The sequence below is a fragment of the Rhinoraja longicauda genome, chromosome 4 (genome assembly GCF_053455715.1).
Source record: "Rhinoraja longicauda isolate Sanriku21f chromosome 4, sRhiLon1.1, whole genome shotgun sequence".
In the NCBI taxonomy this organism is placed as follows: domain Eukaryota; kingdom Metazoa; phylum Chordata; class Chondrichthyes; order Rajiformes; family Arhynchobatidae; genus Rhinoraja; species Rhinoraja longicauda.
Genome location: NC_135956.1, coordinates 83,032,501 through 83,050,739, shown reverse-complemented (window position 1 = coordinate 83,050,739; position 18,239 = coordinate 83,032,501). Strand labels below are relative to the sequence as shown.

Below are 18,239 nucleotides of genomic sequence, written 5' to 3'. Positions count from 1 at the left end.
TTCTTTCTGTCCATTACGTTGTCTTAATGAAAAGGATTTGATTTTTTTTTTCTCTAGGGCATTTAGTGGACTATTTCTGAAAGCAAAAATAGTCCACAAAATAGATTTTTTTTGTTTTATATTACAATAATAAAAATGAAAATACTAGAAATGCTAAGCAGGCCAAACAGTTACCAGCTGAATATTTCCAGCATGTTCATATCTAGATGCTCCAAGAGAGTGATTTTTAATAGATTATTGCTGAATCATTGGTATGGTTTAATAGTTTCTTTCAGTCCCTCAGTGCAATAATGTTTCTCAGAGTAGGAATGCAGAATTTATTTTTAATGTTGCATTATTAGGCACAGGGATTGAAAGTTGGATTATACGAATTGCAGCAGGATCACTGTCAGTTAGGCAGGTGGGCTGAGGAATGGTTGATGGAATTTAATACTGAGAAATGTGAGGTGTTGCATGTTGGGAAGGCTAACATGGGCAGGACCTACACAGTGAATGGTAGGGCTCTGGGAAGTGTTGTAGAGCAGAGGGATCTAGGAGTGAAGGTGCACAATACGTTGAAAGTGGCACCACAGGTAGATAAGGTGGTCCAAAAGGCTTTTGGCACATTGGCCTTCATCAGTCAGAGTATTGAGCATAGAAGCTGGGAGGTCATGTTGCAATTACAGATGCTCCCTGGCTTACGATGCTTCGACTTGCGATATTTCGAGTTTGCGATGGTGCAAACGGCAGTGACCCGTGAACTGTAGCGAGCCGCAGCTCGCCTCCGGCCACGTGATCAGGTGTATTAAATGCATTTCGACTTACAATATTTTCGATTTGCGATGGGTTTCTCGGAACGGAACCCCATCGTAAGCTGAGGAGCACCTGTTTATAAGACGGTGCGAGGCCACATTTAGAGTATTTTGTTCAGTTCCGGGCACCATGTTATTGAAAAGATGTTGTCAAGCTGGAAAGGGTACAGAGACGATTTAGAGGATGTTGCTGGGATTCAAGGGCCTGAGCTGTAAAGAGAGGTTGAGCTGGCTACGACTCTATTTCTTGGAGCACAGGAAGATGAGGGGTGATCTTATAGAGGTGTACAAAATCATGAGAGGAATATATTGGGTAGGCGCTCAGAGTCTCTTGCCCAGAGAAGGAGAATTGAGAACCAGAGAACATAGGTGAGGGGGAAAGATTTAATAGGAACCCGAGGGGGTAACTTTTTCACACAAAGGGTGGTGGGTGTATGGAATGAGCTGCCAGAGGAGGTAGTTGAGGCAGGTACTACCGCACCGTTTAAGAAACATTTGGACAGATACATGGATAGGACAGGTTTAGAGAAATGTGGGCCAAATGCTGGTTGGTGTGTGGGCAAATTGGACCAAAGGGCCTGTTTCCACGCTGAATGACTGACTCTATGAATATTGTCTGCTGCAAGTTCTGTGCTGTTCTATGATAGTGATGCCAGGAAATGTTTATCTTCAGACCAAGGGAATGTATTGGTATTTAAAGTTATCATATGTGATAAATATGGCAAGGTACCAAATAGTTTCATGTGAATTGTTTTTGACTCTGTTTCCCATTAAAACTAACTTGTAACCGTTCGCCGTTAGTGCTCTAAGTCAAATACTTAAGCATATTTGTCTTCCTAATAATAGTCCTGTCTGTCCAATCAATCCAGTACTTTTCCAAAGGCGCATTGATCATAAGGCAGTATCGTGGATACATAGTCAGTAATTCCTGTCCTGACTCTATTTCATCCTAGAACAGTGTTAGTACACTGTTTTTTTGCTGATGGTTATAAGGTTACCAAATACTTTTTCATTATAAACAAATAATAAATGAAGAAATGCAAAGACACAGCTTTCAATCTATATTATAAGTGAACTGTGCTCAATGCAAGTACTACATCAATTTCACAGGGAGCTTGTTTCCTGTGAATGATTTCCTATTGAACATTCAGATTCAGGCAAGAGCCTTTTCAAGCAATTTTTTAATGCAACAATTTGCAAAAATTCTTTGTTCTTGCTTATTAATCATTCCATAATACAAATGGATTAGATTTTTCTGTCTGTGATCAGACTTGAGAATTTTCTGCAATTGTAGATGTAGCAATAAAAACAATGTTAGGAAATGCTAATAAGTTGTTTTATCGATGAAAGCCAGTTATTTGCATCAAAAATACAAATTTTGTGTTTTCTATATAGAAAAATTGTAAATATTATCTGCATAGATAAGCATTGTCAAGTTTGATCTGTGACTAATATGCTTTTAAAATTCCTTTTAGGTGTCTACACAGAATGTAAAGTCATTTTCCTCATTATTGAGGCACTCCCCTCTGATGCAAATGGGCCCTGCCAAAGATAAAATCGTCGTTGGTAATATCTCCCATGTGGTGGGTGATGACCTTTATATTGACTTCGGTGGCAAGTTTCACTGTGTTTGCAGAAGGCCAACAATAGATGGAGTGTAAGTAATTTAGTGCTGATAAAGAAGTGTGCGAGATTTGATTTTAAGTGTCTTTATGTGCATCTATAAGTACAACATTTCGTTAACTAGAGAAATTATTTTAATTGTAATGCTTATTGCTGGTAAAATACACTATTACAAATCAATTTCCCCTCAGTCATTTTATTTGCGTAAGCTTAGAATATACAACTGATATTACTTGACATTAATAAAGTTTAAGTCAATGAATGTCTTTGTTGAATGGAAACTGAATGGGCTCACAACTGCAGTATTTTAAAGTGATTTGTCATTTTTTTTAAATCAGAAAATAAGCTTATATTATGGACTGCAGAATAATCCATGCATTGATCAGATCATTCCTGACCCGTCTCACTGCATGTCGTCCTGCCCACACTTTGTCCTTCTGGATCTGCAGGGCTGACTAAGTTACACCTAATAGGAGTATGGCAATGTGGTGCAAATTCCAAGTGATGGTAAGCCTTGGACATTGTTTTAGTCTGTGATCCTGGAACGTCTCGAGAGCTGACTTGTATAAAAAAATTATTAAAATAAAGTTAAATAGTCAAGAATTATAATTTGCCATATGGGCGGCTGTAGAGTTGCTGCCTTACAGCGCCAGAGACCCAGATTCAATCCTAACCTTGGGTGCTGTCTGTTCGGAGTTTGTACGTTCTCCCCGTGACCTACATGGGTGCTCCGGTTTCTTCCCACACTCCAAAGAAATACAAGTTTATAGGCTAATTGGCTTGGTAAAATTGTGAATTGTCTCTAGTGTATGTGTGTGAGGGGTAGTGTTAGTGTGCGAGGATCGCTGGTCGGCACGGACTCGATGGGACAAAGGGCCTGCTTCCACGTTGTCTCTAATCTAAACTAAAATTTGCCATTATTTCACTGGGTTGCCCACCTCATTTAAATAATATATATCAGTCATCGCAGGGGTAATGCTGAGCACTGAACGTGCGGTGAATTCAGACCCTCTCTAAGGCATGTATGCGTGCAATCTTCTAATGTATTGGCTTGGAGAGCACTGTGAAACCAAAATCTCACAAGAATGTAAAATGTACTCTGATGATTTATACTGCAGTAAATATGTGAAGACACGTTTAATAAGAATTCCTTGCACTGCATATTCATAGAAACAGTGTATTGTCCTTGATCGTTTCCAAATGAATAATACTTCCATTTTTCATGTTTTGAAAATTGCATTGAAAGTAAATTTAGAAATGACACTCATAAATTTAAGACCTGAAGAGTGACAACAGAGCAGTTTAAAAAATAGCGCATTGTCTTTCTGTTATTAACTTTTGAATTTCATAACACGTCATTCTGTAGATTTGCCAAAATGTAGTAATGTCCATAATTCAATAAAATAAATATTATTATTTGCATTAAAGATGATTTATATTTAAGGAGTTGACTAAGGTTCACAAAACATATATATTACTTCTAATCGAGTATGAGTATGATGTAATTGAGTGTGGACTTGGGTCTTAAAATGCAATATTATCATCTATGATGCATTGTTGTTCAGGCCATATTAATGTATTGAAGCAAACAACACACTTTATTTACTTGCAACAACAAAAAAATCCATTTACTTTTACGTTTTACTTAGATTCTCAAACCAGGTTTGATTATTTCCAGAAAAAATAAGTTTGGGTTTGCTTTTATTCTTTAGAAAATTGGGCAGCTATGACAATACTTTAATAATTTTTAAAAATGATAAAATTAACAAGTATTAATGTGACATGTGCCAAATTTTATTTATTTGATTTATTATTTTGCCATTTGTAGACAGTTGCTGTCAGTTATTCAAAGCCTCACTAGATTAAAATTCGAGATTTTGATTGATGCTATATGCTGTCCAGATACCTTGAATAAACTATGGCCATATATTTGAACACTTCTATTTTCTCGTACCTAACAATAATTTGACCACTACTCTGTTAGTATACAAAAGATTTTGATTAAAATTGTAGGCAGTTTCACTGCCCTTGATTTTTAAAATATTGTTCCTTTTAAATTTGCTGAAAATTTATTTTGATCACTTTCATCCTCAGTCAATTCTGTTAATCTTTTTTTGAGTTTGGTTTGCAATTCTGTGAAAGGATGTGTGCAGTTTGCCATGGCAGACAGTAGAGCTTCGTTTTAACTGAGCAATTTTGTTAACCTCTGAAATGCACGTTATCGATGAAAATAACAAACTGGAAAGCACCACTTTGGCATTAGCGTCAGTTTTTACGGCCTTATCCCACTGGAGAGTCATTGCTCTCGGCCCTCAGCATCCATCCTCATCTTTGTAGTTTGGATGGCGAAGCACATCTTTAAAAATTAATGCCCTATTCAAGGACAAAAATTCTGTGACTCCTGATAACTTCAGGAGATTCAAATAATCATCTTGACAACATTGTCCTGTATTTTTTTTTATTTGCAGGATGTGGGTGTTGCTGGTAAGCCAGCATTTATTTCTCATTCCCAATAGTGATGGTGTAAGGCAGCTTGAACGACTGCAACTTTCTCGTGATAGAAAGCCCACATTGTTTTAGTGACAATGCTGCTGACCAATTACCGCTACGCATTTTGTAGATGGTACAAACTGCAGACTTGATGTGAGCATACTTTTGTTGGTTGACATTATCCTTTTATCTCCTGATGTGCGAAGATAATCTGATGATGAACAAATACATCACCAGTGATGTAAATAAAATTTAATGTACATGTTTCGATTTCGAATGTCCGACTTATGTACTGTCCCGTACATATGAACAAGCGTTCAGGGATGGGTGGGTTTGCCGGCTGCAGTGTGGGAACTCTGGTCTGACGCCACGCATCTGACTTGCGAATAGCTCACCGATCGAAACCTTGCAGTTACCTGGAGAAGATCTGCTTTCTTATGTGTGCCTTTCCTCTTCAAAGGGTTATTAGAAAATGAAATGTAAAAATAATTTAAACTCTTGTTCAACATTAAACATTTCAGTTCATCAGAGGCAAATGTGATGAAATGAAAAATATAATTAAAAGAAATAATTGTGTACCTTCATTGCCAAAATTGCAGACTCAGGATGTTTAACTCATCAAGGCAAATCCAGACTTCAATATTTTAAGCTCGTACATAATGCCTTACATGACCAAAATTCATACCTATATCTTAACATATGCCACACTCCTCTGACCCATCATCACTCAACTTGCTGCCCTGCCTGGGCTCACGTCCAGTTTAAAATAAAAACTCATGTAGAATTATAGACAATAGACAATAGGTGCAGGAGGAGGCCATGCGGCCCTTCGAGCCAGCACCGCCATTCAATGTGATCATGGCTGATCATTCTCAACAAGTACCCCGTTCCTGCCTTCTCCCCATACCCCCTGACTCCACTATCCTTAAGTGCTCTATCTAGCTCTCTGTTATTATTACTATTATTATTATTGTATCTCGTACAAATAGAAGGTTAGGGGTTATTTGATTTTTTAAATATATTATGCGGACTGATAGGATTGAGAGAGAGAAATTGTTTCTCTTCAATAGTGAGTATCGGATTCAGGATCATTATGTAGAAGCTACGCCAGTCACTGTTGAAGTTTAAAACACCAACGTGGTCTGAGTGGTAGATGTTTGTCAGCCATGATCATATCGAAAGTTAGAAAAGGATTAGAAGTATTAATTTGATGTACATTTTCCTATGTTCCCTGATTCTATTTATGTCCTAAATACCAACTAGCTTTAACTCATCCGCAACACGCAGATTTGCACTTTGAATTCTCTGACTTCACTTTCTTCATCCATCTGTTGATGACTGCCTTGCAGTCATGTTGGCCTTGCACTGCAGAATTCTCTACCTGGACACCTTTGACCCTTATCTTCCTTTCCCCCCCTTGGAACGCCCCTGTCAAGTGCCTCAGGATTTTTTTTTCAACAGTAATATTACTATAATGTGAAAATTGATTGGTTCTTTCTTAAAGGTCCTGGGGAGAAGGCTGGAGAATGGGGTTGACAGAGGAAAATACACCGATCAGTCAAAACATTATGACCTGATGAGCCAAAACATTATGACCACCTGCCTAATATGCTGTTGGTCCTCTGTGTGCAGCCCCATACGCAGCAGGGTGCGATGCACTGTATATTGTGACACATTCCTCCCGTGACCACCATTAAAATATTCTGTGACTTGTGCCACAGTAGACCTTCTGTCGGCTTGGACCAGTCGGGATAGCCTTTGTTGCCTTCGCGCATCGATGAGCCTTGGGCGTCCAACACCCTGTTTGTGGTTTGTCCCTCCTTGGACCACTGTCGGTAGGTACCGGGAGCACCCCACAAGCCTTGCCGTTTCAGAGATGCTCTGACCCAGTCGTCTGGCCTTAACAATTTGGCCCTTGTCAAAGTCGCTCAGGTCTTTACTCCTGCCCATTTCTCCTGTATCCAACACATCAGCTTCAAGAACTGACTGTTCACTTGCTGCCTAATATATCCCACCCCTTGACAGGTGCAATGTATTCACTTCACCTGTCAGTGGTCATAATGTTTTGGCTGATCGGTGTGGATCAGCCATAATGGAATGGCGGAGCAAATTCGCTGGGCTGAATGGCATAATTCTGCTCCTGTGTCTTATGATCTTACGATCATTTTTCCAACAGGCGATTTTGCTGTCTGGTGCTGATTTAATTGATTCTGGTTTCTCTCCTCTGGGGTTGCGAGGAGTGGTGCTGATTATCCACCAGCAGTAGCTAATGATGGTGCAGCCTAATCCTTCCAATGGTCCATGCCGAAAGTTAACGTTTCTGTGTGCGCGTTGCTTATGAGGTTGTTTTCGCCCAGAAAATCCTGAAGTTATCCCATCATAATTTACCAGTTTTTTTTAATTGTAACATTTTTGATTAATTAGTGTCAAACTGTTTTGAAGAGATTTTGTAATTTAATAGTTTGTAAAAAAAAAATCAGCTTTCTTAAAATATAACTTTAAGAATGTTAGAAACAAGGACAGTGTTCTGCATTTGAATAATGCACATTCTTGTCCCGCTGTGGAATAAGGAGGAAAGGGTTATGATCTCCAATTGAACTGATGGATTCAAATTAATGCATGTCGCTAACTCAAGCAAGTAAGTGTGGTTTTATACTTCAGGAGTTGACTTTAGACTTCTTTGCTGGCCTATCACACGCACTGAACGTTGTGCTGGCTTGAGGTGGGAGTAAAAGGCTTTTCTTATGAGTGCACTTCCTAGACTATTTAGTCCTCATTCAGTGGAGAACAGTGGCTGCAGACAAAAGCTGTATACACTGTACAAACAGAGCACCAAAGCAGCAATACACTGACTCATTCTTCGCTGTGTGTGAGAACTGAGGGGGACTCTATTCACTGCCTTTGTGCTTGTGTCTGTCAACAGCGCTGTTTGAGGCAATGGCTATTGTGTTCGCCAATGTTTCTTATTGACCTATGTCTCAGCTTGTAATGTTCCCAGGGTTGGACCTATGAGTGAAAGAATATTTGGAAAGTGTAGTTGTGGACCAAATGCCTTTCACAGCATTGTCAACTAAACTATTAAATCTAAACCGTGGTGTGCAATAATGCAAACAGGTAATTATGTAGTCACAGCTGCAATATAATATGTCTTCTGACTTCCGGTAATCATCATCTCTTTAAAAATATATCTTTGTGGTTTTCTTTACAAATATCCCTACAGTGCTAATGGTATTAACAGAAAAAGATGATATTGTGAAGTCGTTGGAGGCATTTTGAAAGCTGTCATATTTATCGTTAAAATGTTAGCAATTATCTTGAATCTTTTTTAATGGTTCAAACTTGTTAGTCAATCTGATTTTCTTACTAACTAGATTTGACATTGGTTGAATGCCCAAGGCAGTTACTGTTTTTAATCTTGGCTGCAGGAATTCTTGTGTTTTTTTGCCTTTTGGGTGTATTCAACATTGCCTGTTCTGGGAAAGAAAGAGAAGAATCCTAAATCCTAAAATGAAACAATATAGCTTTGCAATTGTGTTGAAGGTACCTGTCATTCAGTTTTGTAGTGACTCACTGTACCTACAACCCATAATTAAAGGAAGGACTGGCAGTAACCACAAAATCTGTCAACTTTCCCAGAGACGGTAGTTGTTCAGGGCTGATGAAAGGGAAAGGACTCACGGTGTTAAATTGATTGTGGATTTTCACCACTGAAGGTTGTGGAAGCCTTTTGCTTCTCCGCCACATGGTAATTTGACCCTATCCAACCCGCCTCATCTACATCCTAAAGTTCAACGGGCATTAATTATAATCTTTTTTGCAATGAGAATGTTGTCTTTTGCATTAAAAAAAACGAATTAATTTGCACACATTTTTGCTTCTGTTAATATGAGGACCAAAATATGAGGACCAAAAATATAAACAAAATTTGAAAAAATATATATTTTTCTCTGTTTTTTAAATGGCTTATGTTTATGACTTTCTATTGCAGAAAATAATCTTTCCGTTTCCTATGTTATTGGGTTGGGTGCAATTTAACAATTTCAAAGACTTGTGTCACAATTATACTTTACGAATCAAACATACTTGTGGTTTACTCGAACACTTTTTAGTTGATCAGTTGGAAGAAGTGGTTTTGGTCAGTTAAGTTGGTTGTCTCTGCGATGGATTTTTCAGATGTACTGTGGTCCTTTCATCTTGCCTCATGCTTCATAATTGAGGCTGAACATTGTTCTTTGACCTCAAAGTCTTGAACAGATAATTTACTACTTGGGTTAAGATCAAAACATTCTCTGATGCATTGCTTTGTCAAAATGTAATGTAGATTAATGTCAAATATTGAGCTAAAAGCATTGGTTCACAATGCACTTAAATAATTGAGTTATAAAAACATATTACTCTTAATGTTTGCCTTTAATATACTTCTGAAGAGAATTTATCCAAAATTGTTTGTTTCACGCATTATTCAATATTGCAGTTTAATTATCTAAAAAAATGTTTAAACTGCAAAATGTGCACTTTTCCAAATGTAACTTTTTTATATGGATAGATTTAATATATGGGTTGCATATAGCTCCAAAATATTTCCAGCTTTTCTTTTCCAGGAACTATAGCAAAAAACCTTGCTTAAATTACAGCAGAGAAACAGGCCTTTCGGGCTAACCAACCCTTATCAATGCTTACCATCCCCATGAACAAATACCCCAAATAATGTTCATACACACAGATCACAGCACTTTTTTCCCCCTTAATCCACCAAATCAAATGTTGAATCTCCTAACGGTTTCTTACAATATCTTGGGATCGAGGATTACTTGGTTCTGTACAGGACCTGTGTTCAATACAGGACCCGTGGACTCTTCCAAAGATGGGACAGGCCATGCTGGGTAGGTGAGAATGGGTAGATTGAGAGGTGCTGTAATCCTTCTGTTATTTATGCTGGTCTTCTTGGTGCTCAAAGTTCTCTCTGCCCTCTCAAATGCCTCTGCTCCATTTTGAACATTTGTGGGCCAGAGATCGATGGAGATGTCACAATATTTTTAAAGGTGGACTTGAATACATCCTTGAAACCTTTCCTCTGTGCATTAGGTAATCTCTTACCTTGACAGAGTTCAGAGTAGAGTTCTAATGAAAAGTCATTAACCTGAAACATCAACTCTTTTTCCTTGCATGGCTGCTGCCTGGGCTACTGATTGTCACCAGCATTTTCTTTTTGTTTTAAATCTCAGAATAGAGTATCTGTTTCTTGGGTCCAATGTCAACCATATGAACAATATTGCCTGCATAATGGAACAAACTGTGTACAATTAGGGAATTATATTCTCAGAATATTGCCTGGACCAGGTTGTTGATTTTGGTTTGTTTATCCTGCTGATGGGTTTAGCAGATTTTGCATAGATGGCATTGGTGGTATCTCTCCAGCACTTTGAGGTGAGTCCAAGTCTCAAATATATATAGGAGGGCAGGCATATCCATGAGATTTGTGTTGAATTTGGAGCCTTGCTCTGAAAACCATTTTATCAGATAGCAAATGGCTGTACTAACCCACTGAAGTCGACAATGAATTTAATCATCAATACCTGCCTTGCGAGAAAGGTGGCCCATGAAATATGGAAAGTGGTGTTCTCTTTCCAGTTCTTTTCATTAACCTCAGTGTCAGAGATTGGTGTGGTACAGTGAGGTCAGGTTAGTAGAGGACGTTTGTAGGCACAGCATAGGGACAGGTCTTTCGGTCCATCATGTCTGCTGAACATTGGTGGCACAGTGGCGCAACTGTTGCATCTCAGTGCCATAGGCCTGGGTTCCATCCTGATCTTGGGTGGGGTCTATGTGGAGTTTGCACGTTCCCCTGTAACTCCATAGGCTTCCTCTGAGCGCTCCGGTTTCCTCTCACATCCCAAAGACGCGGGTTTATAGGTTAATTGCCCTCTGTAAGTTTCCCCTAGTGTGTAAGGTGTAGCTAAGATAGTGGGATACATAGAACTAGTGTGACGTCTAATCAGTGGTCAGCGTGAACTCGGTGGGCCGAGCAGCCTGTTTCCATGCTGCATCTCTTAACTAACTAAATATGATGACAATCTAAACTAATTCCATCTGTTTGTCCTCTATTCTCTGTCTGTTCATGTTACTGTCTAAATGTCTCCCAAATTTTGCTATGATATCTGCTTCCATCACTTCCCCTGCCCGCTCGATCCAGCCACCTACCACTCTCCATGTGTAAAAATAACTTGACTCGCGCATCTACTTTAAACTTTCCCCCTCCCACCTTAAACCTATGCCCTCGAGTAATTAACATGTCTACTCTGGGGGAAAAAGGACGGCACGGTGGCGCAGCGGTAGAGTTGCTACCTTACAGCGAATGCAGCGCCGGAGACTCGGGTTCGATCCTGACTATGGGCGCCGTCTGTACGGAGTTTGTACGTTTTTCCCGTGACCTGCGTGGGTTTTCTCCGAGATCTTCGTTTTCCTCCCACACTCCAAAGACGTACAGGTATGTAGGTTAATTGACTGGGTAATATGTAAAGATTGTCCCTAGTGTGCGTAGGATAGTGATAATGTGCGGGGATCGCTGGGCGGCGCGGACTCGGTGGGCCGAAGGGCCTGTTTCCGCGCTGTATCTCTAAATCTAAAAAAAAAATCTAAATCTACCCTCTCATAATCTTATATACTTCCATCAGGCCATCCCTCAGACTCCAATGTTCCAGAAAAGCAATCCAAGTTTGCCCAACAACCTTGTCCCTAATAATTCAATCCAGGAAACGTACTGGTAAATATAATCTGTACCCTCTCCAAAGCTCCATATCCTTCCTGCAATCTGGCAACCAGAATGCACACAAAACTCTAAATGTAGCCTAACCAAAGGTTGATGCAGTTGCAACATGACTTCCAACTTTTATATTCAATACACTGACTTGCACCGCAAGTTTCCTCTGATCATCAGTCCTGCCATTTACTGTAAAAAGTTCATCCTCTTACTTTTGAAATGTTAACTCATGTTTTTCAGTCAATATTGACAGAATATGGCCTCTTAAGTTCGCACACAAGCCTCGTCTGCATTGTGTAGCTATGTTATTAAGGTTGGGGTGACCGTGATTCTCGAATGGAGTTATTGGTTGAACGGTTTTGCATTAATCCAGAATTTAGTTCCACTCCAGTGGGAAGCTTCCACGTGGAACGTTGTAGTGAGGAAGGTGGAGTATGATGGAGCCTAGTCTAGCAAATCTGTGATTCTCTTTCTGTGATTTCTTGCAATCCGGATACACGACATATCGCATCAAATGAGTTTTACTTTGTTGTGGTGAAAACAGAGAGATCTAAGAAGTTGATGTGATCAACACTTTCCTGCCAATGCTGTAAGATCATTCTAACTTTATTCTGGAAAGCTTTTTTTCACGTGTCATGCCAAAATTTCAGTATTTCATGGGTTTTAAAAAAGCCTCCATTAACTTGATAGGAAATTGATTCTGATTTCACAATCTGAACCACAGAATTATCTGGGGAATAAACTCGGTGCAAGGGATAATCACTTAGACGTTTCTTTCCAATGCCTATTCCTTTGTTGCACCTTTATCCCTGTAAGCACAACATCTGCATTTTCAATCTGTAGCACTATCTGGAAAGCAATAGGGCTTGAAAATCATGACTAAATTTAGTCACCAGTAAACCCACAAAATCATTCCGATTTTGAGGTTGTAGCCACAAACCTCAATTGAATATTTTCGACCTTGTCTAATTGAAAAGTATGGCATCCATATGGCCAGTCTGTGGAAATCTAGACTACACATATCTAGACTACACTCCTTCCCACCCGGCTTCCTGTAAAGACTCTATCCCCTGCTCCCAATTCCTCCGTCTACGCCGCATCTGCGCCCAGGATGAGGTTTTCCATACTGGGTCATCGGGAGATGCCCTCATTCTTTTGGAAACAGGGGTTCCCCTCTTCCATTATAGGTGAGGCTCTGACTAGGGTCTCCTCAATATCCCGCAGCTCCGCTTTTGCTCCCCCTCCCCCCATTCGCAACAAGGACAGAGTCCCCCTTGTCCTTACCTTCCACCCCATCAGTCGTTGCATGCAGCATACAACACTTTCGCCACCTCCAACGGGATCCCACTACTGGCCACATCTTCCCATCTCCACCACTTTCTGCTTTCCGCAGAGACCGTTCCCTCCGCAATTCCCTGGTCAACTCGTCCCTTCCCACCGAAACCACCCCCTCCAGATACTTTCCCCTGCAACCACAGGAGATGCAACATCTCTTTACCACCCCCCTCGACTCCATTCAAGGACCCCAACAGTCTTTTCAGGTGAGGCAGAGGTTCACTTGCACCTCCTCCAACCTCATCTACTGTATCCGCTGTTCCAGGTGTCAACCTCTATAAATCAGCGAGACCCAGTGCAGGCTCGGCGATCGTTTCACTGAACACCTCCACTCGGTCTGCCTTAACCTAACTGATCTCCCGGTTGCTCAGTACTTTAACTTCCCCCTCCCCCTTCCATTCCCAATCTGACCTTTCTGTCCTGGGCCTCCTCCATTGTCAGAGTGAGGCCCAGCGCAAATTGGAGGAACAGCACCTCATATTTCGCTTGGGTAGCTTACACCCCAGTGGTATGAACATTGACTTCTCTAACTTCAAATAGCCCTTGCTTTCCCTCTCTCTCCTTCCCCTCCCCATTCCCAGTTCTCCTACCAGTCTGACTGTCTCCGACTACATTCTATTTGTCCCGCCCACTCCACTGACATCAGTCTGAAGAAGAATCTCAACCTGAAATGTCACCCATTCCTTCTCTCCAGAGATGGTGCCTGTCCCGCTGAGTTACTCCACCATTTTGTGTCTATACCTGTGGAAATCTAACATTCACTTTTGCTAATCTTTCGTTCCAACAGGTGAAGTTTGAAGCATATTGCATCCTTGGGCTCACATTTGTTCTAAGTGATGTAACTAGCCTCTTTAATCTTTTGTGATTTGTACACAAATAGCTATGAACAAAGTGTATTTTTATATACCTCCAGGACAGCTTAACTCACTTTTCGCATAAACCCCCCCTCCCCTCCCCCATCCCACCCCTCCCCCATTGCAGGATAGTCAATTGTAGTTTTTACTAAACATGGCTTTACTTAGGAAAATATTCTAAAAGCAAAGTTTCAATAGCCTACTATTAGTTGTAACCGCACATAACAAAACACATTCAGGAGGCTCAAGCAAAACTAAATGCATATATTTGTATTTACTGCATAAAAATAGTAAGTTTATTCTCAATCCAAAGCTTTAAATTTGTTGTTTTGTAATGGACTTTATGATCCTCCCAAATACTGTGGTTTCTCATTGTGCAGCGTATAATGTGTTCCAGAGGAGAACAGCTTTGTTGCCGTATGCCCATTGTTCCCTCTGCCCAACACAGAGTAATACTACTTGCTACAAGTTGGAAACATCCTTTAAATTGTAGTTGGTTAAAGTAACCAGGCCCAAATGATTCCTTCAGCCATAATCTTGGCTTCTGATAAAGGGCAGAACACTTGTATTCTAGTATTCCATTCTGTATTCTAACCCTGTATACTATAACAGTATAACAGTATAACAGAGCATTATTTGTCATTCGGTACCGAGGTACCGAACAAAACTACATAGCAGTCATAAAAAAAAGAACACAAGACACATAACCCCAACACAAACGTCCATCACAGTGACTCCAAACACTCCCTCACTGTGATGGAGGCAACAAAACTTCCACTCTCTTCCCCACGCCCACGGACAGACAGCTCGTCCCCGACCGACCCGCACAGTCCCCGCAAGGGGATGGAAGTCCCCGCGGCCGAATCACACCGGACGCTGAAACGTCTCGCGGCCGAGCCGGGCGATGAAAGGCCCCGCGACCAAGCCTTGCGCAGCTAAGTCCCGTGGCCGAGCCGCACCGGGCGATGTTAAGTCCCGCGGCCGAGCCGCACCAGCGATGAAAAGTCCCGCGGCCGAGCTGCACCGGGCGATGTAAAGTCCCGCGGCCGAGCCGCACCGGGCGATGTTAAGCCCCGCAGCCGAGCTGCACCGGGCACTGTTAAGTCCAGCGGCCGAGCCGCACCAGCGATGTAAAGTCCCGCGGCCAAGCCGCACCGGGCGATGAAAAGTCCCGCGACCGAGCCGCACCGGGCACTGTTAAGTCCAGCGGCCAAGCCGCACCGGGCGATGTAAAGTCCAGCGGCCAAGCCGCACCGGGCGATGTAAAGTCCAGCGGCCGAGCCGCACCGGGCGATGTTAGGCCCCGCAGCCGAGCCGCACCCCGCGCCGTGAGGAAGAGAAAAGTTTCCCCCACCCCCCCCACCACCCCCCCACCCACACCACCACCCCCCCACCCACACCACCACCCCCCACACATACACAACCAAAAAATATATATATATACAAAAACCATCCCAACACCGACACACAACAAAAAAAAGGAAAAAAGACGAACAGACTGCTAGCGAGCCGCAGCCGTTAGGCGCCGCCACTTTCGCCAATTGAATACTAGTCCTGTATCCATCCCATTAGCAGTACTGAAATTGATTACTTGTTCAGTTTTATAGTTGATGAGAGCATACCAGGTGCAGATTGGCTGTCGCATGTGAAGTACGTTGGGACAAATGGAAACATCTATCTCAAACAATACAAAACCTAGTGCCTGTTGTACTTCGTGGTCCGGTATCTGTTATACCTTTGTTGAGACTCTGGACGGACCACGAGTACACGTGTTTAAAAGGTTATAATGCTGGAGCTTAACTCCAGGCTGTTTATTCCGTGGCCACCTGGAACCAGAGTGGCCACCTGGAACCAGAGTGGCCACCTGGAACCAGAGTGGCCACCTGGAACCAGAGTGGCCACCTGGAACCAGAGTGGCCACCTGGAACCAGAGTGGCCACCTGGAACCAGAGTGGCCACCTAATCACCTCATTCCCTTATATACATGTTACGACACAGGCAAACAAAGTAGTCCTTATGATACACAAAGTAGTCCCTACAATATCACAACAGTGCCTAATGACGAGGGCCCTGGAGGTCATTCACACATAGCTGAAAAACCTTTGGGAGAATATAGCATTTGAAATGATGATAGTAGACAAAGGGAATTAACTGAAAATCATAAGCTGAGTGACTTAGTTCACGTTGTAAATACTCAAGTAGTCAGGTCATAGACTCGGACAACAAACAAATACATAAATTACACAAATTCTACAAAACAGAGAAAAGATAAAAGGTCCGGAATAAAAATTAGTTCATCAGTACACAATTTAAAAAACAGGTCCATGGTAGTGCGAGAGATGGTTTGTAATGCTCCTATAAAATGGAGTGGGGAAAGTAATATTACTGTTTACAAGGGAAAATTAATATTTGGTTGAAGAAATAGTTTGTGGAAGGCTTGATGCAGTAATTGCAGCTATTTCAGATCTTTCATTTAGTTGCACATTATCAAGACAAAAACTTGGTTCCTCGCGAGTGAGTTGTTTTTAATAGCTCAGAATACCCAATTTCGTCAGGCACAAAAATACAATTGAAATAACACCCCACATAGAACCCTAGATACATGTGATATAAATTTAGCAGGATGGTTGCAAATGAGCTTTGCACAAGGACTTGCTCCATGTACTGTGTGCATTAGCATATAAATGCTGGCAAAGGTTTCACATTACTTGAGAAATGTATTTGGCTGCTTTTGTGTAAACACTTCATCTCAATTATTTAATCGCATAGAACATAAAGTAAATGCCTTGCAAGCATATTTCTTAGCTCTGGTATTTTACAGCAGTCAGGGTGAAAATCCTAGTGTTGTATACGAAAAGTGCATTTCTGATGATATAAAGATAGGTATATTTTTGAAGAAGGATCCCAACCCAAAACATCACCCATCCATGTTCTTCAGAGATGCTGTCTGGCCCTCTGAGTTATTCCAGAGTTTTGAGTCTTATATATTTTTGACGCTTTACAACGTGTTGTGTTTCTGTCATTTAAGTGTGAAAATGAGTAATTGACGAGGAGGTACTGGGAATTAGTGAGTAATTGTAGTGGTGGTGCTGTAGAAGAGTTCCACAGAATAAAGGAATAAGTATTGATAGGGAAGAAAGTAACTGTGTGAAAGGACCAGTTTTTTGAGAGAGACTGAGTCCATTAAGTCATAACCCTTAATTAGGGAGTCATAGCAACCTCAATATGAAAGGTCAATGTTTTGAATACCCTACACGTGTGTTACCTTTTGCTGCTAATAATTTGCACTGCTCTCTAGTGTCTAGCTGTCATTTTTTTCCAGTACGTGTGCTTTAAAATCGAGCAAAATATGTGAAGTCTTTAGCAAAGGTATCTGATGCATGAGCCTTTATTTTTATCTATATCATGGCAGGCCTGTTTGATACGTTTACATACATAGATTATGATAATTTCAGATAAGAAAATGACAACACTTTTTTTGATGAAATTGGTGTTTATGAATTTGTAAGTAATTAAAATAGAAACATAGAAAAATAGGTGCAGGAGTATGCCGTTCGGCCTTTGAGCCAGCACCACTGTTCAATATGATCATGGCTAATCATCTAACATCGGTACCCCGTTCCTGCTTTTTCCTTTAGCCCATAAGAACTAAATCTAACTCTCTTGAAAACATCCAGTGAATTAGCCTCCACTGCAGAGAATTCCACAGATTCACAACTCTCTGGGTTTTTCCTCGTCTCAGTCCTAAATGGCCTACCCCTTATTCTTAAACTGTGACCCCTGGTTCTGGACTGCCCCAACATCGGGACCATTTTTTCTGCATCAAGCCTGTCCAATCCTTTAAGACTTTTATATGTTTCTATAAAGGATGGGAATTTCTACCGGGGATGGGAAATGACCACCACCATGAATCGAGGGGATGAGACAAATGTGAGTGTGCACTCAGAGTGAAATGATAGTAGGAAGTGGGTGAATGTTAGAGTGGAGAAGCTGTGGGTGGGCTGTTGAACTGAAGCGTAAAGAGGCAAGGAAGCGTGCCAGCATGAAATGCAAAGGTTGAAGGTTTTCACAACCTAGAACACTTGTGGCTTTTCACTCAACACATTCACAGAGCATACACGAAGCTCCTGCAATTAGCATTCGTGACAATGGCCAGATTTTTTTTTAATGATGTTATTTGAAGGATAAATACTTGCCAGACGATTCTGTCCTCATCATAGAGTGGGGAAATGAAGAGGTTACATTGTTCTACTGAACTGGACAATGTTTAGCAGTGAATGGGCAAATTACATGCTGGATAACACCACAGAGGTAACTGGAAATTGAAGGCCAGGTTGATGTGTTGGCTGTCTGTGAGGTATTTTGCTTCTGCCTTTTCCAAGATTA

General features: G+C 41.2%; 1 protein-coding gene across 1 annotated transcript in view; it reads left to right on the top strand.

The window, feature by feature from the left end:
- Positions 1-18,239, top strand: part of tpd52 (tumor protein D52) — a 149,450-nt gene that overhangs the window by 90,798 nt on the left and 40,413 nt on the right. The window contains exon 7 of the mRNA XM_078398205.1: positions 2,267-2,448. Coding sequence (XP_078254331.1) covers positions 2,267-2,448 — 182 coding nt within the window. The remainder of the gene's footprint in view (positions 1-2,266; positions 2,449-18,239) is intronic.